At 37.4% G+C, this 26,584-nt stretch overlaps 1 protein-coding gene across 1 annotated transcript; it reads left to right on the top strand.

The window, feature by feature from the left end:
• Nucleotides 1-1,527: 1,527 nt before the first annotated feature.
• Nucleotides 1,528-26,338, top strand: CLINT1 (clathrin interactor 1). Its single transcript, XM_054388942.1, has 11 exons — nucleotides 1,528-1,638; nucleotides 2,290-2,386; nucleotides 3,954-4,062; nucleotides 4,969-5,133; nucleotides 8,942-9,116; nucleotides 14,075-14,318; nucleotides 14,815-14,896; nucleotides 19,158-19,235; nucleotides 23,120-23,415; nucleotides 23,974-24,178; nucleotides 24,665-26,338. Exons 1-11 carry the CDS (start codon nucleotides 1,547-1,549, stop codon nucleotides 25,024-25,026), a joined length of 1,905 nt encoding a protein of 634 aa, XP_054244917.1. The 5' UTR covers nucleotides 1,528-1,546; the 3' UTR covers nucleotides 25,027-26,338.
• Nucleotides 26,339-26,584: the final 246 nt, after the last annotated feature.

Genomic DNA, 26,584 nt, shown 5'->3' with positions numbered 1-26,584 from the left:
ATACATCAGAATCTGACAGCAGGAATTCTCATGCTGAGAATTCAAGATTAAGTCCAGGAGTTTTATTCTGTTTTAACAATTACCTTCTGTGTCCACTTTCAGACTTAAGGGGATCTCATTCTTGTTTCTGCTGCTCATAACTCCCCATTTCAAGATTTTTGCTATCCTTATGCCAAATAAAATTGATTGAGTATTGCTTGAATGCTGTTTTGTGCCAACTCCTACATGGACAGAGGGATGACTATTAAGCATCTTGATACTTTTTTCTTTTTTTTTTTTTTTCCTAGTCCTTTCAGGTCCAGATGAGGTTTTTAAGCAGCAAATGCCCTTGCCACATTGTATTGTAAGATCATTTAGGTCTTCCTACAGTTGAATCAGACTTTATGTGATGGTTTGTGTTGAACAGTCAGCTTACAGGGTTTTTAGCTTCTGAAACCAGTTGTATAGTGTACTTTTAACAGTTAAGTAAGCATTCAAACTTTTGATCCAATAGGTGTAAACATGTTATTTTGATACCCTGCAAATTCTGTAGGGAAAGCAGAGGCCACTACTCCTGTTACTGATGTTTTCATTATGTTGTGTGCTATATTGCTCCAAAACTAGAGAGCTGTTTTCAAACATTCTTCCAATGAATGTTTTGAGTATACTTACTTACCTGAAAATACATTTGATAACACAATTATTTTCATTATATCTGGATGCTTTTAGGGCACAAAGGAGGTTGCTGGGCTTATAGTTGAAGGTCACCAGCTGGAGAGATTCAATAAAAAATAAATTAAATAAATCCCATATTGGCTATTTTTAATATAACTGATACAGGAAAATTGCTTCCTTTTTCCAAGTTAGGTTTTTCTGTGAACTCTGGTAGAGACAGCCTGAGCTCCTTCCAGTGTTTGCATTGCTTTAATCATAATTGAGTGCTCTGCAGCTTTTCTTCTTTTACTGTTTTCCCTTAATTAAATAAATTCAAACTAGGGAACACCTTCTAGTAAATCTCATTTCCCTTCTTTCAGTCTTCTGTATGATTTTTTTTTTTCCTCCCAATTTTTTTTTTCAAGTAACACCTGGGGCTGATATTCCTGGGTTTGTTTTGTAGCTTTCACCATTCAAAAAAAAAAATCAAAAATCTGCTTCTGATTGAGTTATAAAGCCTCTTGCAAATAACTGTAGATCATACAAACGTGTAAGCAAACCATATCTAGTTGGGGAAGCTATCAGCTTCAACTCGGGGGGTTCGGGTTGGATTTTAATTTGACCCAAAGCCATTTTTACTGGACTGAATCCAGCTGTAATGTAATCCCTAGTTTCTCGTCTATGTTCTTGAAGACTAATAGAATAGTAAAACCTTCTTAAGGATAACTTAAATGTGTTGTGTAGTGTCCTCAGGGTAACTTCTACACTAAAGATGTTTTCTTTCCCACCCTGTAGAGGTATCTCATTAAGGGAGATACGCACTGGTGTCATTATTAAGTTTTCATGCATTTCTTAGTTTTGATGCTAATCTTCATGTGTGTTAATTTTTTTCCTTTGCAGCACCAATGTGGTTATGAATTATTCAGAAATAGAGTCTAAGGTTCGAGAAGCAACCAATGATGATCCATGGGGACCTTCGGGGCAACTCATGGGAGAGATTGCCAAGTAAGTGATAATTTGGCTCAGTGATGAAGAAAAGAAAGGTGCATTTTATACAGCAATGTGAAATTTGCTGCTAAATCAACTCTACAGCATGCTGACTGATAGTGCTGTAAAGCTGCTGTAAATAAAGTCTTATTCTTTTAATGAGTGATCTTGTAATATGGTGAAAACTGCCAAACAAAATGAAGTGAAAGTATTTTTTTTTAATTCTTGATTTTTATTCATGTAGCCTCACAGTTCTTTAAATATATCTCACTTTCTTGGAGTGTTTGTTTTCAACCTGCTTCCTTGTGACTTTTTTAAATAAAGCAAAACGTGTCAAATTCTTCCTTGAACTTTTTATTTTCAGTTAAAATGAGTTTGGAAGTTTCATGTGTGACTAGTTACAGTGGTTATTCATGTTAAATATTATTTTCATTATAAATTAGTCGCTTACTGCTTCAGATTTTTTAGAATTGCTTTTTTTCTTTTGTAGTACCGGTACAAGTAAGAGTATGAGTAAGAAATAGGGATAGCTTTTCCCTTTGGAATGTCATCCAATACGAATGGGCTTAGATCAAGGCTGCCATCTACCGTCAGCCCTGAGTCTTAGCAAGCTATTGTGGCAAACCGGGGAGGATTAAATATCTTTATTCCTTTTGTTTCATTCTTTAGGGCTACGTTTATGTATGAACAGTTTCCAGAACTTATGAACATGCTTTGGACTCGAATGCTGAAAGACAATAAAAAGAACTGGAGGAGAGTTTATAAGGTGTGTCTGTCTACAAGCTGGAAGTGTTCAAGATTTTGTATTGGTCTATGAAGGACATAATGCTTGTTTGATGTAGTGTCTTCTTTTAGATACTACTGTATCACTTACTCCACTAGTAACCTGTAAGAATTTTTCTAACTATGTGCTTTATAATTCTGTTGATAATTCAAAGATGTCTTTCAGATGCTTTATGTGGAAGAAAAAAAAGAAAAGAGAGAAATTTTTGGGTGTAGAAGCATGTCTGAGATGCTACTTAACGAACATAATGGAGCAATTACATTTTGCTGATATTCAAGAACTGGAGTAGCATGCACATTTTGAATCTACCCAAAGGAGTTGTTATGGTGCTTCATGAGAAGCAGAGGATGAGTTATTGTGGTATCAGGAAAATGTTTTTGAACAAATTCAGGTATACCTGAAATAAAAAAAACTAATTTTCTGCCAATTCTCAATTATCGAAAAAATTACAGTTTAGGTTTGAATGTACCAAATTTTCTTTCAGACCTTATATGAGGCTTTTGTCCTCCTTGTTTTGAAAACAGACCTGAATCATTTGCATTTTTCTTGTCTTTGGCTAATTAGTATGATACAGAAACTTTTTGCTTAAGATTTATCATGCTGCACTTTTTGGTGTTCAGTGGTCACTGAATTATGCAAATATAACCTCATTTTTTAGAATGGATGTATTAGACTAGCTTGTATTTTGTTTTTCTTCATGCCAGAATTGTAACAAGACAGAAGGAATCCAAAGGCATGGTTTATGCTTTTCACAGGTGCTTGATGTTTTGTATTCATAGTAATTGTTTTCCCTGAAGTACAATATAAGTTAATATTTAATGCTATCACACATAGCTACTTAATGTTATAAAGACTGCTTAGAATTGTTTATCAGGTTTGAGTAGGTTGAAATATGATAGTTTTAGCTAATAAAGACACTACTTTGGAGAAAGTGCATTCTTCTTTTTCCTTCTCTTTTTTTTTTTCCTTTCCTTATTCTTTCTTTTTTTCTTGATAGAAATCTCAACATAAAAATCATTGCAACTGAAGTACTATTTCATCTTCATTTGTTTTGTTGCTTGCTTAAAATTGTCCTGAAATGCTGTTCTGTATATCCAGTGCATTCTGCAGAAGGCTTCTTAAATGTCTGTAGGAGTTGCTTTTCAGTGAAAACCATTGGAAAGTTGTGGGGGGAAAAAAAGAGGCAAAAGAAAATGCTTTATTCAGCAAGGTTAACTTTGTCTCTCGATTTACTATCGCTGTCTCAAAATAAGCTGTAGTTGATGAAGGCAACTATTTGTGATTTAGTAATAAGAAATTAGAGTTTGAGAAATAGAGTTTTGATATTCTCAAGAGCCAAAGTTGCATGTAGGGAAAACATTTGGGGATTTTTTTGGTGTGAACTCATAAGTATTTCTCTAAAGGGGAAAGTGTTACTATTTTTATTACTTATTACTAATTTGGGGAGAGAGGAGGTTTGGTCTTGCATTGATGATTTTTTTTTTTCCCTTTAAAAAAAAAAGATAGAGCTTTTGTTCATGCAATCATAAGGTGCTTTGTATTTTTATAGTCTTTGCTGCTCCTAGCTTACCTCATAAGGAATGGATCAGAGCGTGTTGTTACAAGTGCCAGAGAACACATTTATGATTTGCGATCCCTGGAAAATTACCACTTTGTAGGTGAGCAATAGAAAAATCTTATAAGCAAATTAAAACAGTAGTTGGAGTTGTCAGTCACCTGAACCAGCTTAGAAGCTTCCCCAGTCTAATTAGAATGTGACTGTTGCCAGTTGTGTGAAGAGTGCAGAATCCAAGACGTGGGACCCTAGAGTATTAATTAGTGAAGACAAGAACTTGCAGAAAAGACTGGCTAATAACAACAGAACCAACACAACATGAGTGTTCGGGTTTATATTAAAATATGCACTAGAGACTGGTCCCCTGTGGTGTCCGTAAAGGAATAGCTTTAATCATATGGGAAGAAAAGGTTAGAGCTCCAAAACACACACATCTGTTTGAAGCTGGTTTTTTTTTTTTTTTTTTTTCCCTCCCACCAAATAATATTTACAGTGCAAAGACAGCAAAGCCAATGTGTGTTTTGAATGTGAAAAAAGGCTGGGAAAGGAGCACATTTAGCTTGTAGTACCTCCCACTGAAAGCAAAAAAAAAAAAAAACCCAAAAAAATCAGTTTTGCAATAAGTCAGAGTTATTGCAATTAAACTTGCAAAAAATTTACTAAAAGGACTGAGGAAAGGGGGCTGTGTTTTTAAAGGGTTAAAATTGTTCAAGTGAAACCCACAATTTTTGTTTCAGTCTTTGTTAACATTTTCAGTGTTTCGGCAGCAGTCAGATGTTTTCACTGAATGGTGTATTTAGCAACTACCATTTATCTATGGATGAAAATTTGTGTTGAGACAAAATATTTGGTCCCTTTTAAACAAATGTTGCAGAACCCTAGTAGCACTAAGATCTCTCTCTGACTGCTGTGTTCATAATTCAGGTTTTCTTCTCAATGTGATTTTCAGTATTGCTGTCTCTGATTTATTTTTTTCCTTTTCCCCCCTCTTCCTACATAACCTGCACAGATGAAAATGGCAAAGACCAAGGTATAAACATACGCCAGAAGGTAAAAGAAATGGTTGAATTTGCTCAAGATGATGATCGTCTTCGGGAGGAGAGGAAGAAAGCAAAGAAGAACAAAGACAAATACATTGGGGTCTCTTCAGACAGTGTTGGAGGGTTCAGATACAGTGAGTACTTTCTTGGTCAAGGATTGGCAATCTCAACTCTTAACTTGGCTTAGGTAATACAGATAAAAAATTTCTTAGATGCTCCTTTAGATGCTTTTTCTTTAAGCATCAGTGTTACTATTATAAAAGAAATCTTGCACGTTTTTCCCCCACGTAAAAATTCAAATTAATTGCTTTTTTAATCTTTAAGTTAATCTTTTTTTTAGATAGCAACTGTCTATAGACTTATACAAATGACATTAATGCACTGGCTTTGCCAAAATTTAGCTGTCTTGGGTTTTTTTATCCATAGGCAGCCTCATTCTGAAATGAATGCTGCGGCATCAGAAGTAGATACGTGCCCATGTTTCTAGGGGTTTTCTAGTCTTTAAAAAAAAAAAAAGAAAAAGAAAAAAACAGTGATTGTACTTTCCATCTACCACAGCACAAGAATTGCTTCACCTGCTTCTGCTAACCTCTGTTAGAACTATAGGTTAATCTAGGTTAGGACTTTTAGGGCAGTTAATATTGTTTGGGTTAAACAATGTACATACCATGTGGCATTAGACTTCTTGGTTTCCCAAGTTTGGACACTTGAAAGGTAATGATGGATTATCTGTGTGGATTCTGATCTATGCCAGCTCTGACCTTAAATATATGTATTAAGTAGCTTGGAAGTGATGGAGCTTATATTTCAGGACTTTAGCAATACAGTTGTTACTGTCTCAGTTTGTGTGCTTTTTAAAATCTTGTTTGGTTAGTACTGTGGGTCCCATGTGCTTTTCTGAAGGAAAGCTCCCAGAGGTAATACAGAATTATTTAGTGTAGACTAAGCTTGCAACTAGATGTTGGCTGCGCAGCAGACCCGTATGTGGGCTGGAAATTTGGTCCACCAGTGCTCATCCCTAAATGGCAGGGAATCACAGCTGCCAGTGAAGAGGCTCTATCATAGAAAATGAGAAAATTTGCTATCAGATTTGCCAAAAATCAAGATTCTGAAAATAAAAGAATCAGCCAGCATTGCACAAGGTGTCAGTCCTGTATCTTGCTGGGATCTGGTACATGCAATAGGACCCTCATTACTGAGGTACTTCAAAAACATATAAACCAAAGCCACATCTGAATGCTGCTGACAGTAAACTGATATACCCTTGCTTTTGGAAACAAATTCACCGATTTTGCTGAGGCAACTGATGTTCTTCATGTATGGCAAGTTCTATCAGACTATTTGGATCTTGGCCTTAAAGGATGTAATGTCTTCAGTTTGTCTTTATTTAGGGAGGACAGAGTTTTCTCTGACAGCTACAATTGATAAGGGCACACAACCAGTACTATGTTTTGCCTATCGAGTCCAAGTGTCCAGCTCCCTCCTTGCTCCTCAGTCCCTGCTATAGGCATCTGAGCTTGAACTGGCTTTTATGTCTGATGTATCCAAACATGTCCATGATTGAGCTGTCAGTCTTGAGATGTTATCTGTGTTTTCATTAGCTTGAATAAATCCTTGGCCACTTTCAATACGGGATGAGTTCCAAAGCCACAGTGGCATAAGGCTCTGGTTTGCTAGAGTCAGTGATGTCTCAGAGAAGGCTTTGGTGTAAGATCTGAGTAGCAACTGTGCAGGACCTAAACTTCACCTGTCCACCTCTGGTGCTATGCATTCCTTTTACTCTTCAGTGTGAACCTTAAACTTAGATTTGCTCTCTCGTGTTGTGGGCGGGTTACTTGTGTGCTCCTCTGTTCTTCCTTTTTTCCTCACGTGCAGAACAGTTGAATATCTCCATCTCCATGTCTTGTTTTATTATATTCTTCGAGGCTTTTGCTACCTGCTTGGAATGTGGTGGTTCTCCTTTTAGGAAATACTTATGAGTCACTTCATTTGTACTTTTAAGAAGACGTTCCTCTGTTCTTTCATTGAGCTTATCTTTTGACTTGCTTTATACAGAGTCGTGATCTATCCTTCTATGCTAGGTAGAAGTCTTTTTCTATATGCTCTTTAGTTATCATTCAAGTTTTCTTAATTTAAAGGACTATCTCCTTTGTCTTGTATTTCATTTTTATGGTGAAGGATTTTTAATTATCCCTTCACTTGTTAAGTAAAGCAAAAGAAGAAAAATCTTTCTAGCAGCACACTACAATCTTTTCCCAAGGTCAGACTTCAAATCTAAAATATTTTAGTTATTTAAATACAAAATGCTTGTATTTTCAGAGTTTTACTTTTTTTTTTCCTTGAAAATGCTGAGTTCTTTTTTAATCTTAAAATTCCTATCATTCAAAGAAGCCTTCTAATGGAGTCTGCATTAAAATGCTTGAAAGCCTGACGTAAACTGAAATAAGGCCATTTTATTCTCTTGCAAAATTTAACAGTAGTACATTTCTTAGCAATTTCTCCTTTTTCAATGATAAAGATCTTGCTGGGTGTCTTGCCAATTGTGGACTGTTTGAAAAAGGTTATCTATCCTTTACAGATCTAAATAAATGTAATTGGAGACTTGTACTGATTTAGTAAGAAAATACATCCTCTGGTCAATATCTTTGGCCAGATATAACTGAAAAGTTGCACCCTGCAGTGCTGGAATCCATCATTTTCTTTTTATAAAAAATAGCTGAATTTAATACATCTTGAACATTTCCTGAGCTATAATATTGTTTGTATGTAACTTGAAGTAATGAATTTTTCACCATTCTTCCTTTCAACTACTCAGTTTTGGCTTATGTTAAAAAAAAACCCTATAAGTAGCATCTCACTTTTTTCAGTGCTACAAAAAAATGCCTTGTTTCCTGGGTGTGATGGCTCGAGAACATGCTTTTTGTCCAAGTGTTGTTTAGAACCTAAGCTGTGTTGAGTGGTTTTATGTCTCTTGTTTTCAGCAGAAGGTCTGATCGAAAATCACAGTCTAAGTTAGTAAAATGTGCTCTGTGCACACTTCTGATAGTTAAATCTTTGTTAAAATGTAAGTGTTTCGGGGTTTGGGTTTGTTTTGTGTTGGGTTTTTTTTTTTTTTGCTTTTTAAAATTAATCTCAGGTTGACTGGGTGCATATAAATAAACCCAGGCTTAAGTCTTTTTCTAAACTGCAATGAGATTGTACAGCAAATATACTTATTGCAAGTAAAACTGCCAGTTGTTTGTAAGCTAAGATCTTGGTATGGACATCTTAAATACTTGATGAGGTGAAAAAAATGGCTTCTATTTCTTGATACTAGTACTTAGTAGAGATGTCCAGGGTTCTTAGTGTCTGCTAAAAAGGTGCCTCTTTCTTAAGTGCCTCTTCTTTTTTTCATCTCATTAAAAGTTTTTAATCAGTGTAGAAAAGAAGTAACAGGAAGTTACCATGCATTACACACTTAGGCCTTTCAGTATTTTGGTACTACACTTCTACCTATTTATAGATGTCAGTGTATTAAAAAAAAAAATTCTTTGGTTTACCTCTGAGCACATGGCTTGGCCAAGAATGGAATACCATGAATTGACTGTTGCAAAGCCAGCATATCCCATTTCTGATAAGCTGCTTTATGCAGCCAGGGTTGATTGTGCCTCCTGTGCTTCTCCAGCAGAGTCTGACAGTGTCCTATGTAGTGCATTAAGATTGTGTTGTCAGAAACAAAAGTCTTTGAATCTGCATTCCTGCCACTTAATGACTGGCATTACATACTGTGCCTTGCTATAATAGTGTCGATTCAGCACTGTGGGAGCTTTCAGTTTACTTTGAAAATTTGGAAGGTTATTATATGTAGGACAGGGAGGCTTGAGAGTGATTCCAGAAAGACCACAGGCATATTTTTTTTTTCTCTGTCATCTTTAGTATTTCTTATCTTAATGTCTTACGCAGGTGAAAGATATGATCCTGAGCCCAAGTCAAAATGGGATGAAGAATGGGATAAAAAACCAGCTTTTCCATTCAGTGATAAGTTAGGTGAGCTAAGTGACAAAATTGGAAGCACGATCGATGATACCATCAGCAAGTTCCGAAGGAAAGATAGAGAAGACTCTCCAGAAAGATGCAGGTACTAGAGTTATTTTAGCATGAATTCATCCTTTGAAATTGCTATTGCAAAGCTGTTTGATGTTGCTGATGATCAGTTACAATACTCTGCCATTTCTTTTGTCTCTATGGAAGTGTGTTTGGGTTCACTACCTGCTTCCTGGATTTCTTGTGCAGCTCTTACTGGCCTTGGGGGAGTAATGTAGCTCTGTCAGTAGTTAACTGCTCTTGGCTGCCTTCCATTACTGCCCCTAACTTAGATAGCTGTTGGCAAAGCAGGGAATTTGGCTGAAATTTCCTAAGCTTTTCTTTGTCTCAGCAATTCAGTGGTCTTCCTTGTGCCAGGATACTGGATGATGCCATATAACACTGCAGTTACTCTGCTGAAACGCCGAAGAGGAGGGAGATGTAAAATTGCTTAGACCTACCTTGACACACTGCTTCTTCCCTGAGCTGATCTCACAAAGAGCAGACTGAAGGTGACTTATTAAAAAAAAACAAAACAACAAAGTCCATTTCATTTGAACCTTCTCAAGAAGCCTGTATTTTACATCTGGCCATCACATTAAGTTGGGCGCTTTTTTTTTTTTTTTTCAGTAAGAACTATAACCTACCCTGCTTTGCCTGCAGAAAGAACTTTACATACATCACACTTCAACAGGTGCACTGAATTTTATTATCCAGAGATCAAATTCACACTTAACAGAATCTGAAATTGCTGTAGAGAAAGTGCTCGAGTATATTGAAATAATTCCCTTTTGGGTAACAACTTAAAATTCAGATTTGCACTGAGATTTGATTAATATTTTTTGCAGGAATGTCTTCAGATAGAGTCACACACACTTTTTTATGTGTGTCTATAAAAATACACATGTATATATAACAAAATTCAAGCTGTTTTGCGCAGAAACAAAAATAATTATAATAGTAGCATTTCTGAGGAAAAAGGTAATACAGTCTTCTTGCTGGGGCATTAATAAATCATAAAACTGGTGGTATTTGCACACATCAGGGTTCCCTCTTAGAACTTACTATCAAGAGACTACAAAGAAGGGATCAGAAGAAAAGCAAACAATTTCAGATTTAACAATGGTATATTGCTGTGTGCTTTTCTGTACTTGCCTTTCAAAAGTGACTTGGCACATGGCATCTGTGAAGCTCACTGTCCACATTTCATGGAGAGGATGTACAGTAAACATTTTTTTTATCTTAATTGCTTTATTTCTGAGTGGCTTCTGGTCTCTTACTTATGCTGGTTTCAAGTCTTGCACCTTCCAGTATTGTAGACAGTCTTCTCTGCAGTCTAATCTTGATAAAAAGCAGCTTTTTTTTGAGGGCTTCTCCACTATATCTCTACCCCAAGTGACACTGATCTTTTTCTCTGGCAAATAAAACTTTTTTGGGTTTGTTTTTTTTTTCTCTTGTAAGCTTTGTCATTGCTGTTTTGTTTTGGGGTTTTTTCCCCTCTTTTGGGCAAATCTCAGGTGTGGTATTTGCCTCAAAATTTATGAAAGTAATAAACTCAAGGCTTGGACTAAAAGAATTTTTTGGGGCAGGACATACATGAGCAAAACTGATTTGGTAGCTGCAAGTTACTCTGTCAAAAGAAGGAATCCAGGTTGCATCAATAACGTTGCTTTGGCTGCCAGCCTGAAATTTCCTTTTGACTTCTCTTGACATGGTTATTAGATAACATGGAAGGTATTTAGTCAGCGTTGAAATGAAGGAGTTTCTTTCTAAGGAAGGCATCCAAGGATCCAAGAATTTTGATCTCCAGGTTACAGGACCTGTCTACTTTTACTTAACTGTAAATACAAACCTCACAATTCATGTTGTATTAATAGAATAATATACTTTATACGAAGTATAAGTATTGAAATTGAAAGAAACATGACATTTTAATAATGTGACTTAGGCTGACAACGATATAACATTCTCTTGTAAATGCTTTATGAAATCTATGCAGGTCTATGGTTATGCCTTTTTTTTAACATGAAAGAAGCCTCCAAAATGGACTACTTTATTTCTAGCCTCCTGCTCTATAATAACATTGAATTAAGTTGCTATTTCTCTTGAAAAAGTGACTAAATGGTGATACTTCTCAGCTGGCAAATTGACTATTGTATGTTCTATTGTTTATCTTAACAGCTTTATAAATCATTATTACTTTATGTACTGTAAAGCTAATAAAGGTCTAGGAACACAAAGAATAAACATGACCTACATATCCTTACAGTGGTTAATGGAATTTGGCTGATGCAATCTTTACCTCCACTATACAGACCAGAAGAACTTGGCCAAACTTCTGGATTCTGACCCTACTAACAAAGCTAGTAGTCTGCAGAGAAAGAAAGAGTGCTTGAAGTAGCTAAGAGCTTGACCTGTGATATAGCTGGCTTGAGTTTACAGTAGATTTGAGTGAAACTACAGTTCACACAACTAGCTGGAGGAGCCTAGTCTGCTTTTGGGTCTTTAGAATAAAGTGTTAGTACTGCTGTGGGCAAATTGGATTATCCCCTGGTAACAGAGAAGACCAGCAACAATACCCTCCTGGGGTGGGAAAACATCTTGTTTTTCTTTTATGGTGCTTGTTAGTTCTTAGGTCTTGGGTAAATAAACCCATTGCTTCCCTGAATCCAGCCTTGTGTGCTGAAGTTCTGTTTTTTAAACTACCTGCAGATACACAGAGATTCTTCTGAAATTACACTTTTTTCATAAGAATTCCTAAAATTGTCAATCTGTCTCTCTCTGGTGTTCAGAAAGGTTGCTGTGGGTAACAGAATAGAAAGAAAGCAAAACTTCTAGTATGTCTATAAAAAGATGCAACGACTTCCACCTGAAGGATTACTTCTGTATCAGGGTATCATTCAGTTAGTCTTAAAGTATCAGTAAACTAATTTCATTGCCTTTAAAGAATGTTCAAAAAGTCTCCACACCACAAAACCCTTGAGGCATAGTAGAAGAGCATGTATCCATACTTTGATATCTGGAAGTTGCAGCCATGTACTTCCTTTGAGAAGTTGTAAAAATTATTTGGTACAATGCTAGCTATAATTTTTATTTTTAAATTCAATCTGCAATTCTCAGATGAAGTACTGCAATTTTACTATTCTGAGCACAGAGACTTCAAGGGAACATTAATCTGTAATTACTTTTTTGTTGTTATTCTTGTTAATGTGGCCATTAAAGGAAAATATAAAGCAGATCTCCTGAGATAGTTTGGAAGCAGTACAGGTTGTCATAGAAAATTGAGTATTGCAGTATTTGTCTTGCTTTCTTGCATAAGTCTTTAATTTCTTTTCTCAAAAGCTTTTAGACACTTCTTTTGCTGTAGATGGCCAAAGACTCACTATTTTTTATTCTTACATTATTGAGATTGATCTCCACCAGGTTTGTAGGAACAGCTGCATGATCAGACTGCCAGTCACTTCCTTAATCCACAGAATATTTGTATGGACTAGGCAGGCTCTCTGGTGATGACAAGAAACACATTACAGCAGGTTTTAAGAGGCTGAGCCTTAACTGAAGTTGTTCTTACCTTAGATACTTTCAAAGTGCATCTAAAAGGTAACATCATCCACAGTCTTCTGAGGCTTTTAGGATGTACCCTGCTAGCCTGCAGATCATCTTCTCTGGGGGTTTGTGTTAAAATCCTGATGTTGCAAATGACAATGTGGCCAAGCATACCCTTTGCTGTACTTGTGCACACAGTGGGCTCTCAGCAGAAATCCAGTACTGCAGCAGTGTCAGTCAGTTGGTTGAAGTGCTTTGGAAGGGTAAGGTTAGGTGGTGCCATTTGAGCTCACTTGTCTGTGTAAGGCTGGCTCAAGCAAATGCCAGTAGACACTGGGCTGGCCAGCAGCTATGACATTTTCCTTCTAAAAAGTAAAACATTGAAAGAGGGAGTGAGCTTTTCTGTTCCTGACGTTAACGAATTGAGCCATCCCCGGTGGTAAGGAGGTAATGTGTAGAGGAAATGACACATGCAATATATTCCAAAAAGCCCACTATTGTTAAGAGAGAACAAAGGCTACCCTCCAGAGTATATTGCAGTTACTGTCATATTCCCACTGACAAAGGGACAGCCTTTCTTAAATTTTGCAGTTTTAGTATTCTAATGCATTATTAAAATATAAAACCCTTCCACTTTCAGCTGTGTTGCTAAGGGAATTACTATTTCAAAATACATTTCAATATATTTAAGCTTTCTCTACAGCAATTTTCACTGTTATGTATAAATCTTATCTTGATAGTAACTGGCAACATGACTGTTGGTGGGGGGCAATTGGTTTGTTTGTGAAAGACTTTAAATACAGAAGTAGAGAATGTACCAGATGAAACAATATTACACAGTGACATCTAAAAAGTTTTCACGTAAAATGGTGACACTTTTGTTCTTTTCCATTTCCAGAATAAATGTGTGTTCTCTGGTAGAAAATGAACAGTATAATTTCATTGCCTAATTCTGTAAACGTTATTTTTCCACAAACATCTTAAAGAATATAAAAGCCTGTTTTCTCTGGGAAGGGGAAGGAGGTGAAATGGGAATGGAATCCTTGAAACCTGAAAGCTAGTACCTGTACGTGGTTCACTGCGTTCTGTCTCCTGGTGTAAATACTGAGCAGACCTGCCAACTTCACTTGTTGCTCAAGTGTTATGTAATGTGTGGGGGAGTTCTGTCAGAAGGTAATTAAAGGTACTGTGTTGGAACACTGATTTGCTGTTACCCTCTGCCATGGCCTTGCAGTTAGTGTTTAACAAAACTTACTTTTCCTCGTCGCTTTTGCGCAGCACTGTGTTATGTGGAAGCATTATGTAAGAGTAAAACATTTCCTTTCTCAAATGTAGGAAGAAGCAGTGGTTTTGTCTTGAACCATTACTACGAGGACCTAGAGTGAACAAAACTTGTGGCTTAAGCCCAGTGTCCACTTAAGTAACTCAACCATCACAAATGGTGTTCTATTGCTTTTGTTTCTCTAGTGACAGCGATGAGGAAAAATCAAGAAGAGGTAAATCTCCCAAAGCTGAATTTAAAGATGAAGAGGAGACTGTGACAACAAAACACATTCATATTACACAGGCTACAGAAACTACAACCACCAGACACAAACGCACAGCAAATCCTTCAAAAACCATTGACTTGGGAGCAGCAGCACATTATACAGGGGACAAAGCAAGTCCAGAACAGAATGCTGCTGCTCACACTGCACAGTCTACAGCAAAGGTGAGACAGCAGAAGAGCACAATAGAACATGATTTTGAAAACTCTTTTCTTCTGATCTCTCTGTGTGACAATTTCTAGATCAGGATTTTTGTTACGCAGCCACCATGAGAACTGTTTTATCAGAAATGTTTAGTTGGGATTTTCAAAGGCTGTGGAACAGTTTCATTATAACTGATTGTGTGATTGCTTTAAGGTGTAGAATTTCTTTAATATAGTCAGTGCTGTGTTTTACTCTCTTCAGGAAAGCAAAGATAAAATATAAAAACCTGCACACATAATGAAAAGTTAACAAATTCTTCAGTTGTTATAATCCTGCTGAGCCACTAGCTCTCCAGTATTTGATTTTAAATTCAGCCATGTACCAGTGATTGTTGGCTTCAAAGACAAGTCTGCCATCTCTCCAAAGCAAAATAAAAAACCCAGAAACCTTCTCAAAGTCATTTGAGATAAGTGATGACATCATGAGGTGAGATCTGCTGTGTAATTTCTTCTTCAGGCTTCTGTACCCTCTGGCAGCAAGTCATCTAATGACCTGGTTGATCTGTTGTTTGATGGAACTAGCCAGCCAGCCTCAACAGGTAGGCATGCTTTAGTTTTATTTTCTTAATGCCTATTTGGAACCAATTCTAAGGATAAACCTGTGTGTTGTTACATAGTTAAAAAGCAGTAGACAAAGTGAGAACTGACAGCTGTATTTTTTTAAGTGTTCTAGAACCTCTTGTAGCAAGATACTGTTTGTGCTATTGCATGGGACCAATGAGTGTTAGCGGCACAAAGATTAGCTGCCAGATCAGTCTGTCAGAAGCTGTGTTTGTAACACAGTTATTTATAATTAACTCTAAAAGCAAGTGCAATACATTCACATTCCAACATTTCTCACAGGCTAGGCAGCTAGATCATCTTCATATAGGCTTTCATATAAAGCATATGGAAAACTTGTTTCTTAATCTAATTTTATCTTGGCACTTGGCTGATCCCAATCCTACTACCAAAAAGAAATTGCTGCCTAAAAGTCAAATTAGTCATCATAAAACATAGCCCTTTGCTCTCTAAATGTGCTGTTCATTTTATGTCCATTAACCTTCATATGGACTTACACTCAAACTGCAGCTCCTTTTTAGGAGTATGTTAATATTCAATGCATTGCACTCAGGATTGATAGAGGAGTTCAGGGGTTTGGTGGTTTGCATTTTAAAATCCGAAACTTTGAAGATTTGTTACTGTGCTTATGGATTCCTACTATGAACAGTTCTGATTGTGGCTAGCATGGAATAGAAAAAGGAGTTGTGGTATAATAGCACAGTTGGGAGTGGGCAGAATTTTGTTTAAAGATCACTTTGAACAGTAAATAAAATACTGTTCTGATAAAAGCCTGTGTGTTTTCATAGAATTCATAGAATCCTTCCATGTAACTTCTCTCCATTATAAGTAAGCAACTTCTCTTCTATGTGAGAAGAGTTCTCCTGATTTGTAGAAATGTATTCTGGGGACAGGTACTCTGCTCCAGTCTTTGTTGGAAAGACAATGTGAAACCACAGAGACCATACCAAAACTGGCAGTCCAGTGGTTGAAGTCCCTCTCATGTTGCAAGGTGGCTGCATTTGTGCATGTGTAAAGGCTGCTCTCACTGCTGCCTGAAGCTATGGCATGTCTTGGTGCCTCGTTGAGAGAACTCCTGTAATACATCACCCTAGATATTTTTATTACAGTCTGTGAGTAAAGTCAGTATTATGAACTCTCTGTATGACACAGTTTCTTTCATCACTAGGCTACCAAAATGATAATTCTGTAAGTATTTAATAGAATATAAAATCCATCAAAACTCTGTTGGAGGGGAGGGAAATTGTCATGGTAATTTAGTATGAGAGATCTGTCTGTGTCTTTATTTCTGACTTCTCTTTAAAACTTTGTGCACTTTCATTTTGGGGGAAGTAGATAAACTTTATATATCTGTTCTGAAATGTGTTAAGTCTTAAAGGTTAAGAAATGAATTTTATTTCATGCATCTGTTCTTTTATGCACAAATGCACTCATATTTAAGGAACAAGTTACTTTGCATTATTTCCTGCTTTATGAAGTTCATACACAAAGGTGTTCATTGTACATCTGTAGAACTATAAGATCCTGGATCAGAATCACTACCCCAATAAATATCATTTCTATCCAGTTCTTAGGGGAAAAGAAATTTAGGGTCTTTTTTGGGGGTTATTTATGTACATGTGTTTTTATTGCTGTGTACAAAAATAATCACATTGAGAATAGTTGTTTTTACTTCAAATGGAGCCTTCCTGTATTTCAAGCAGATCTATGGCAGCTTCCACATTCCAGTGTATTTGAACCTTTCATCAGTTTGATTCTTTGCTGTAGTGAGCCTTTTTCTCTTTTTTGCGTTTTTTTTTCCTTCTACTTTTTTTTTTTCTTTTTTCCAAAGCAGCATTTAGAAATGGTGTTGAGAAGAGGCTTATTAGCATCTGGTCCTGCTAAATAACCTCTTTGCTGACCTGGGAAGGCAGATGGAAAGGGTTCATTTGTAGTTACAGATCTCGCATGGGAATCTTTGAGGATAGCTCATGTTGAGAAGATTAGCACTGTCCTTCACGTGCAGGTCACTTGTTATGACCACTGTTCCTTGCAGCACAGGGTGTGGGAACATTCCCAGTGTCAGGCAAGACACAGGGAAAGGGTCAAATGCAGCCTTTGATCTGTCCTGTGAGTGAACTGGCAGGGAAGTGGCGTGAATTCAAGGAACTCCAGATTTGCTTACCTATGTATTTTCAGGTGCAGAGATGTGGAAGAAGGTTGGTGAGGCTTGAGGGGTTAGAAATTACTAAAGCAACACAATTCATTATGTGAGTGGGACAGCTGGTTGCCATAAAGGAGCAAGCTGAGATGTAGAATCTGTGCTTAGACTTGCTGGTGTTACTAGAGATGAGGTTCTTTAATCTTAGCTGTGATACCTTTCTTTAGAGAGTTCCTGCATTCAGCTTAAGCTCTGTCAGCTCTCTCTGGAACTCTGTTTCATTTGAAAACAGGCAGTAGAGTTGGAGAAAAAGTTGACTTGACTGAAAATGTTAAGGGGTTATTGAGTTTGAACTTACCTCTGGTTTTTAAATTAAATTAATCCCCAGGTACTTTCTCCAACAGCCCAGGGCTCATAGACATAGCATGAGAGCATTGATTTTTATATATATGTTTTTTTTGTAGGATGTAGTCCAGAGTGTCATCTCTCTTGCTCCTTCTGATCTAAAACCTCAAATCACTGACCTCTTCTGAACTCTGTAAGGACATGTGATGACAAAATGATTTGAAAATGTCCATTGCAGCAGGCAGAGTAAACATGATCAGAACAGTTTCTCAGCTCACTGCTTTGCCCTACGCTTTTTCATTTTCAACTTGCAGTCTAAAACTTGTATATAAACATGTAGAAGTTGCTTATTTGATCACTTCAGAGTTTGAACTGAAGAAACTGATCTTTGTGTGCCATCTTTTCCCTCTTAAAAAGGTGCTAAAAGGATTTCAGCAGTGCTGTATTTCTGAAAAATCAGCAGCCATCTTCTCATGTTTTATATCGTGTGCTACGCACTCGGCAAGAAAAGACATTTTCCCCTTGGAAGAGCAGTTGCCTTCCTGGCAATGTCTACAGTAAAATAACATTAAAAAGAAATACAAGTACACATGTATTAGAAAGTGAATGGTTCCTTTTATTACTGCTAGCCATTTATTAAAAAGGAGATGGTTCTAGTTTAATTAACCCAGTTGAGAGCAGCAGATGGGGCAGAATGTCTTGCAGCGATAAGACAATTCAGAAATGGCACCAGATGTTGGAAGCTGTCCCTGGTGGTGTTTGAGTGCAGCACAGATGTTCCAGTCCCACCTGGCTAGTTTCTAAGCACTGCAGGCTAAGCAGCTGTGATGTAACCTATATAATGTACGCATAACACTAAAAGCAAAATAATTGAACTGCTGCAGCTTCTTCTAAGGATAGGGCTGCTTGGAGGTGAAATCTTTGAGGACAAACAAATAAGGTCAGCTTCTTGGCTTTCTCAGGTCAGTGGAATACTCCACAATGACAACAGGGTGCTTTATATCTTTAGTTTTTGTAAACTGTTCATTTTGTTTATTAAAAAAAAAAAAAGGCTTTCCAATATGATTCTTAAATCTTTCTTCTGTTTTTATACCTTGGCTCTGTTTTTTAGTGGAAAATTGTTACTGTGCTGTATTCAGGAGTTAATAATTTATATGCTGCATACAAATGTCTGACTGGAAAACTTAATGTTCCTGCTGTAGAAAGGAAGCAAACTTATAAAAAAATGAACACAAATGCAAGCTCTGTCCTTGAATCCCCAATTCAAGATCGTTGCAGAATCATTCATGCTTTAAGTAACACAAAAAGTAAATATAAGGCGACGTGTAATTTTTCATAGTAAGCATAATAAATTAACTTGTTATACAGCAAGAATGTTTGGTGCTTATATATTACACTTCCAAAGTTTTAACTTTTCAGACTTGCCAAACTAGTCACATCCCTCACTACGAAAAACTTGATAACCTTTTAAATCTTTCTGAATTTATTTTTAGAGATAGCAAAACCCTGCCTTTCTACTAGGAAAAGAAAACAGCAAAGTCTGCAAGGCAGTTGGAAAGAAGCCAGTTTATTGTTGCTCAGGCTTGTAAAATGTACTATGGTGATGAACAGGGAGAGCAATGCCAACTTAGAAGAATCAGTAAATCCAAGATAATCAACAATACAGGATCTTGTCTTAATAAATCCCACGTGCAGTTGTTGCATTGGATCTTTGCAGAGTCCTGCAACAGTATTTGTCTTGCTTCTGTTTCTAGGTGGACCAGCTGACCCATTTGGAGGATTTGCTGATTTTAGTTCAGCTGCTGCTTCAGCAAGTTTCCCAGCATCACAAGGTAGGATTAATTTACATATTGAAATGCTGTTTTTGGGCACAGAGAGGGGAAGCCACTTCCCTTTCCAGGGCAAACTATTTTTATGTAACTGGGCCACAAGTGCTATAATAAGGAAGTTAGCTGCTGTCTGGTACAGCACATGGCTTAGTGGACCTGAAACTTTAAATGAACTGTGTTCCAGACAAATGTTAGTAGGACTTGCAAATATCCCTGTTCATCTAATGAACAGGATATAATAAAGGGTATAATAAAGCATAGCTCCAAGTCTAATTTTGAAATGCACTTAGATAAGATGTGACTCCTAGAGTGGAAGAGGGCAACCTGAAATAAACACATGGGTCTAAATGTTGGCTGGTCACCAAACAATTGAAAAAAGAACGCATCACATCCCAGCTTTGCAGTTCTGGGTAAGGTGCTATTTTAATTAGAGTTCTACAGCAGTCAATGCTGCAAGATGGCAGTATTTGTGTGTCCAAAATGATAGGAAAATTGGCTCTAGAGATAGGACCACTCAGATAATTAACCATTATAGTCTTCTTCATGTTTTATGCAAGGTTATTCAACTATTTTATTTGCAATAAAGTCATTTTTCTGATGCTTCAAGTAACAGTTTGCAAGCTTTTCAGATACAGGTAGGTATTAATTATTTTAAAAAAGTTAACTACCCTGGTGGGATGAAAAGACTTGCATGAAGGGCTTGATAGTCTGGTTTTCTTCCTTATGATACTGCTCTGAACTGCAAATTTGCTAAAAGGGGTTTGTGCTGCTTTTTATAGCTTCCAGATATGTGCAGAGGATTCAGATTGGACTTAGGAGCTTTAATGATATGGGCAGGGCAGTAAATTAAATGGGTAAGTTGAACAAAGTGAGAAGGTGAGATCATGTTCAATGGAAAATAGCAGCCTACCTGTGATAGGAAAATAAAGAGTACCTACAGCTGATCTGGGCTTCCACCCATCTCCCCAAAATCTGTAATTATTTAGACATCATTATATTGGCATTGTTGGGTGGCATAACGAGGAGAGCCTGAGATAAGCTCTTCCGAAAGCTTCCAATAATGCCTGGTTTACTGAAGGCCTTCTGTTTTGGAAAGGAATTCAGTCAAGTTATGTCCTCCATACACCTTGCCAATGGCTTTTGCAGTTGCTTATGTCCATTTGTGGGATGAGGCTGACCAACAGTTTACTTTAGCTTGGCTAAATAACAGTTTGTTGCAGTCTCTCCCTTCTAGAGAAGCCTGTTAAATAAAAGATATCCAGATCTCACTTAAGTCAGGCATGAACAAGTGCCTGCTAATCACAAGAGCAAGATTTAAGTCATGCTTGTTGGGCCCACAGTCAGTTGTGTCCTGGTTGCATGGCATGCAGTTTAGAGCTGTCATGTAACCATAGAGTTGGCTCACTGCATGTGCAGTCACTTTGCATGCCAGCATACAAGCTGTTCCGTAGCCATGGCCACAGTCTCCCTTTAAAACTGAACTGAAAAAGAAAAACATACTGGGAAGCTACTTAAAGCAATCAGCTTCCTTCTGGTGGAATGTTTTTAGGACCCTATGGTGCCACTCAGACAGGACAGCGCTTCAAACAAACATGGAGTGGAGGGAGCTGGCTCTCTGTCTTTGCTGAAGTTAATTCAGGCAGTAGTGGTGTTTGACTGGGGGCTCTCAGCAGGGCTCTAGGATTAAGTCCAGAATAAGAACAGAACAGAAAAGAGGTTGACCAGCAAACCTACCTGCGAGCCAGCTTTTAGTCAGCGTGTTTATATCTCTGCCTTTATTTTCTGCTGTGTTAGGAAGACTGTACTGGGCATGGCTTAGTTAAATCACCTTTAATTTGTTTGGTAGGAAAGAGCTACTCTAGTTTTTTATATAGACTTTCTTAGTCAAAATGAAGTTGTTTTGCAAACACAAAGCCGCCTACTATGCAAATAATTTGTGTGTTAATATAGTCTAAACTGATACAATCCTTTATCTGCATTAACATGATTAATCTGTTCCAATCACCATTATGCAAGGGACAAGGAGTCCTGTGAAATGATTAATCATTCCTGAACAGCGTAAGCCCCTCTAGGAAACTTTTCCTTCTTGATTAATCATCTTTGAAGTTCCACTGAAGGGGCAAAACCTTATCCTTTTTTACCCCCACTTCCATTATTGGTACTCAGTGCACAGGTCTGAACATAGAAGCAGCACACTCAGCATTTACTTATCTATCAGGAATATTTAAAGTAGGTTTTAATTTTTAATATGTAATACTAATTGAAACATTCTAATATAGGCCCTCTTTTTGAGGGAGATCAAAGCAAATGTTCTAGTAAGGCCCCAAGCTAATGAATATTAGTCTGCTTCGTGCACTGAAGTTGTTGGCAATACTTGGATTTTATGAACAGATTTACTCTCCTACTATTCTTTAAATTCAAATGTGTAGGTAAAGGTAAAGATGACGAAAGGTCAAAGGTGCATGTTGATAATTACTTACATGGAGTATAAAAGACTGCAGATACCTTTTGAGTGGGTAGAATGATTGCTATGCTTGGTCAGTATAGAACTAGCCATTGTGTAGGTTAGGAAGTGGAAACTGGCACTGGATCCTTCCACCTCAGCTTTGACGTCTTTGAGTCTGCATTCGCTCATCAAAAGAAACCCAAGGGATGGTTGAACTGTTTGTTAGAACTGAGAGTTCATTTCATATGGCAGTGACATTGCTTGAGACTTCCAGATGAAGTACCAAAAGTCTGTCAGTGCTGTAATCAAATAACTGACCCATACAACGCTCCAGACTTGGAACAAGGTTCACTCTTGTAGCAATGAAAGCTGTTTAAATGGTGTTGCTTTATTTTTAGTGTCTCCTGTAGCTGCTTTTGTAATCACTCTTGTGAAGTAACCCTTTTCTCATTAATAGGAAAGCATGCTTTTGAGGGAGATAACAGCTCCTGTTTGATTCAAAGGTTACGACACAGTTTCTGTTCAGTGGTTTGTCTCTGGACATCTGGGATCCTGAAATGGGCTCCCTTGCAATTTTCCACAGACAATTTCTACCGTTAGACTCCTCATAGTAAGATACAGGGAGGGCTGTCAGTTGCTGTTTTAAATGTTTGTCAACAAAACCCCTGCTATAGTGAAGTGAAACAGCTTCTAAGTGATAATAAACTAAGAATTCAGCAAAACTTCTGCTGAGAATTGCTAGATCCAAGACTGAGTTTCTGCTTCAGCAAGCCAAGGCATTTAGTTCAGGAATCAAATTTAGAAAACTTAATGTTTTACATGAGCACTTCATATGGTGGGAAGAAATTATTCCTTCCTCAAATAAACTCTCTGCAACCTGCTTTCAGAGTTCTGGGGTTTTATTTCCATCAGCATTGTTTTATACAAAGAGCTACTAATTGTATATAACCAAATTTTGAAGTCATTGTCTTTGATGTATTGTGATGGAATTTGTTTTATCAAGTGTCTCCTTCCTGGGCACTGTTCTCTCTGCAAACACCAGAGTGCTGAGGTAAAAAGTTGTTAAATATTACCAAAGTTTTAGGTGTTGTTTTGACTACAGCCTCCAATCTGTGCCTGTTACCTTCCTGTTGTATTTCAGCTAAAGAAAACCTGTCCCTACTTGTCTTGCCTCCACAGGTGACATGTTATCAAACGTTCTTCTACTTTATGTGCATGGGTGTTTCATATTTCCTTTGCTACCTTGTTAAAATTGTTGGAATATTCATGAGAGGGAATGATGTCCAGATGGAGGTTCTACCTGCAGATGTTAATCCGGACGGACACAGATCAGCTCTCATTTGTTTCGGTTCATGGAATATGGCATTTGCTCAGTGCCTTTCTCTAAATCTTCTGCCTTTCTTCTCTTCATCTTCCTTCCTTCCTCACTGTTGTCTTTCAGGGACAGCAACAAGTGGAAATGGAGACTTTGGTGACTGGAGTGCCTTCAACCAAGCTTCTCCTTGTCCCAGTGCTTCATCTGGAGAACTCTTCAGCGGCACGACACAGCAGCAAGCTCTAGAGCTCTTTGGTAGCTCACAGCCAGCTTCTAGCCAGCCTCCAGCTGCTTTAAATTCTACTGATCTTTTTGATTTGATGGGCCCCTCTCAGACAACCATGACCACCTCACTAAGTATGAATTTCTCTATGATGAACTCCAATGCTATGGGTGTCAGTTTACCCATGTCAAGGTCACAGGTATGCTGCTATTTTTACAGTTTGCTAATGACCTTTCTCAATGAATCTTTTGCTTTCTTCTCAATCACAACACTGAAAATGAATCCATTCCACTCCTGGAATCTATACCTGATCACTCAGATGAGGTGACCAACATTTCTTAAGAAAGTTTTGTCCAGAAATGTTTGAGTAGCCTCCTAAAAAGAGAAAAGGAGGCTTTTCAAGAACATTGAACACTTTTTAAGCCAGTCTTTTCTTGAGATGGACTTCATTGTTCTATGAAAGGTTGCTGCTTTGTTGGGGAGGAAGAGGTTGATCATATGTTAAAGCTTAAAACCTTCCTCCACAGAATGTGCAGTCAAAACTTGACTGCAGATTATCACTGTCATTCCATATACTGATTTGGGAGCCTGATGCTAGCTTACAAAAATAGTCTTTTAACCCATTTTAGTGGTGCAACAGCATGTGGCAACACTGGTGCAAAAGAGCTGAAGTTCATGGCTAAAAATCTCTGTTTTAGTTTTGACTCCTTTAGTAAATTGTTGCAAATGAATCCCAACAAAGCTTCTCTTTTTTTAGCCTCTGCAAAGTGTGAACACCATGATGCCGAAGCCTAACCCTCTTTATAATGCAAGCACAGAGATGGTCCAGAAGAATGCAGGCAAGACTCTACCCACAACTTGGTCAGATCCCAGTGTAAATATCAGTTTGGACAATTTAGTACCTGGGATGCAGCCTTCCAAACCCCAGCAACCAACGCTTAATACCATGATGCAGCAACAAAGTGAGTGATTATTTCCCTGTTTGCATGCATGCTGAGCCCTGCATGTGTTCAGCAGCTTGTCCTGGAGGTGGAGTATTTTGTCAGTTGCTGTTTTCCTAATTAACTGGTTCTCAAACTACTGTGATGGCTCTGGCACAAGTGTTAGTTTCTAAATGGAGCCTGTCATGCTAGGAGGTTGGTATTAGTGCATGCTTTATATTGTGGGGTTTGCACCATTATTTTGTCTTGATTTCAGGATTCCTGATCTCCAGAACCTCTGCAGAAGGCGCGTAGCAGCATCTATTGTTATAAAATGCTGCTTAAAATAAAATTTATACAAAAGCTTTCTGTGTCTTCACACAGAAAATGAAGAAAGGACCAAAACAGCTACAGTTTAGGCCATTGTGCCTCTGTTCACAGCAGTTGCTATATAAGTTTCTTAAAATACATGAGCACCTTCAGCATCAGCTTCTGATTACTAACTTTTGTGTCCTCTTCTTCTGGCAGATATGCAACAACCCATGAATGTCATGACTCAAAACTTTGCAGCCGTGAACCTCAGTCCTCAGCCTAATATGATGCCTGTTCGACCCCAGACAGGCCCATTGATGGGAGGCCCCATGCCTGTGGGGATGGGAATGCCCACTGTGATGTCAGGTACGATGGGAATGACCTCCATGGGACCTACACCTATGATGAACCAAGGAATGATGGGAATGAACATGAACATGGGAGTGCCAGCTACAGGAATGGGTTTGACAGGCACAATAGGAATGGGGGTACCCAATATCGCTATGACCTCTCTGACTCCTGGGACTGTACAACCCAAGCAAGATGCCTTTGCAAATTTTGCCAATTTTAGCAAATAAAGATTGTAAAATAAATGAAATAAAATTAAATAAAATTAAAGGAATTGGGCAGACTGAATGAAGGATTTTTAGCTGCACAAATATAGCTGGGAAAAGGGTGGGAAACACTGATCAATACTTTCTTTTTTTTTTTTTTTTTTTCTTTACCAGTTAAAGTGTCTACATAAAATAACCAAAAGCTATTTTGTAAGTGTTGAAATAACTAGTGTTCAAATTCTGGAGAGGTGAAAGGTTCTTCTGAGGAATGTGTTAGATGATTTTGCAACAATAATTTGTATCGAGACCACCAAAAAACTTTTCCTAGGTAGAAGAACAAATTTTAACTTTGAGACTTGATGGAAGACTGGAATTGGGGTTTGGGTAAAAATGTTTGAATCTAATTTTATACTTTTCTTTTTCTCTTGAAGAGCTTGACTTTCTTTTCCCCCTCTCCCTGATCACTTTGTCATAGTTGGATCATTCCTTTTACTACCACTGAGTCCACAATTGAAGTCACTCAAGTAATATGATCAGTTTTTTATAAGAATATATATTTTTGTCCAAAAAATGGCTTACATATGTGATTATGGCTAATTCAAAGGGACCTGGAATGTATATATACTTTTGCTAATGTTCCAACCACACTGCTATATTACCCAAATTTTTATTGTGAAAATCCTCTCAGCAATTTGGTGATAACAGATTTTTGGGGTCTGTTGTTATATCTGAGATCCAGTGCGAGTCTGGGAGATGCTTTATCCAAGACTGCTGGAAGGTTTCCTTTCAGAGAACTCCAGAGTATGCACTTTCTTGCAGTTCTTTTCACAGTGGCACTTGGCATCCTTTGTACCACCAGTATCCCTGTGGAGCCACTGGTTTAGGCCATCAGCAGCAGTCAAAGAGCAAAAATAGGTTTGCATCATGACAAAAACCACCACCTCCAACAAGGGGAATTACACTTCAGTTATGTAACTCTATAACCCTGCCTAATCCAGCAGCATTGGGTCGTAGCTTTTATACAACATTCAATGATTCTTTTGTGTAAATATGGCATTATCAGCTGTGGAATCCAATAGAAGAGTTAAAAAATATATATATATATTAATAAAGGAAGCCTGTAGCAGTCAAAAGATTTTACTGATTTACTGAAAACAAAAGAATGAATTGGGGGTCTTTGGGGTTTTTTTCTTCGGTAATTCTGCATTTATGTTCACACGAATCATGATTCTAGGATCTGGAATACAAAGACCTTATATTCACAAGCTGGGAATATTGTTAAGAATAAGCACTATACTATAGGTATGAAATTTATTGCCTCCCTTTTTTTTTCTTATGTTGGATTTCTTTTTTATTATTAAATTGATAAAACTTTGTTTCCATTGTATTCATAATGTTCTGTTATACATAACATTAAAATGTTCATTAAAATCAATGTTGGGTTGCTTTTCCTTTCATTCCATTTGACATTTATGAGAGCATTTGGGGGAAAAAAAATAATTATAATTTGGGCAAAGTAATTTTTATAAATAATTTAAAATTCTTTAATGACTTCTTATCTGAAGCCTTTCCTATCTGGCTC

Source organism: Indicator indicator, chromosome 18, assembly GCF_027791375.1.
Source record: "Indicator indicator isolate 239-I01 chromosome 18, UM_Iind_1.1, whole genome shotgun sequence".
Classification (NCBI taxonomy): domain Eukaryota; kingdom Metazoa; phylum Chordata; class Aves; order Piciformes; family Indicatoridae; genus Indicator; species Indicator indicator.
The sequence above is the reverse complement of the archived record's forward strand: the minus strand, read 5'-3'. Positions and strand labels throughout refer to the sequence as shown.

Coding starts and splice junctions, on each gene's coding strand:
- CLINT1 (XM_054388942.1), top strand. CDS start 1,547: ATGAATTATTCAGAAATAGAGTCTAAGGTTCGAGAAGCAACCAATGAT. Junction 23,416..23,973: donor TACCCATGTCAAGGTCACAG/GTATGCTGCTAT, acceptor CTCTTTTTTTAG/CCTCTGCAAAGTGTGAACAC. Junction 24,179..24,664: donor TACCATGATGCAGCAACAAA/GTGAGTGATTAT, acceptor TTCTTCTGGCAG/ATATGCAACAACCCATGAAT.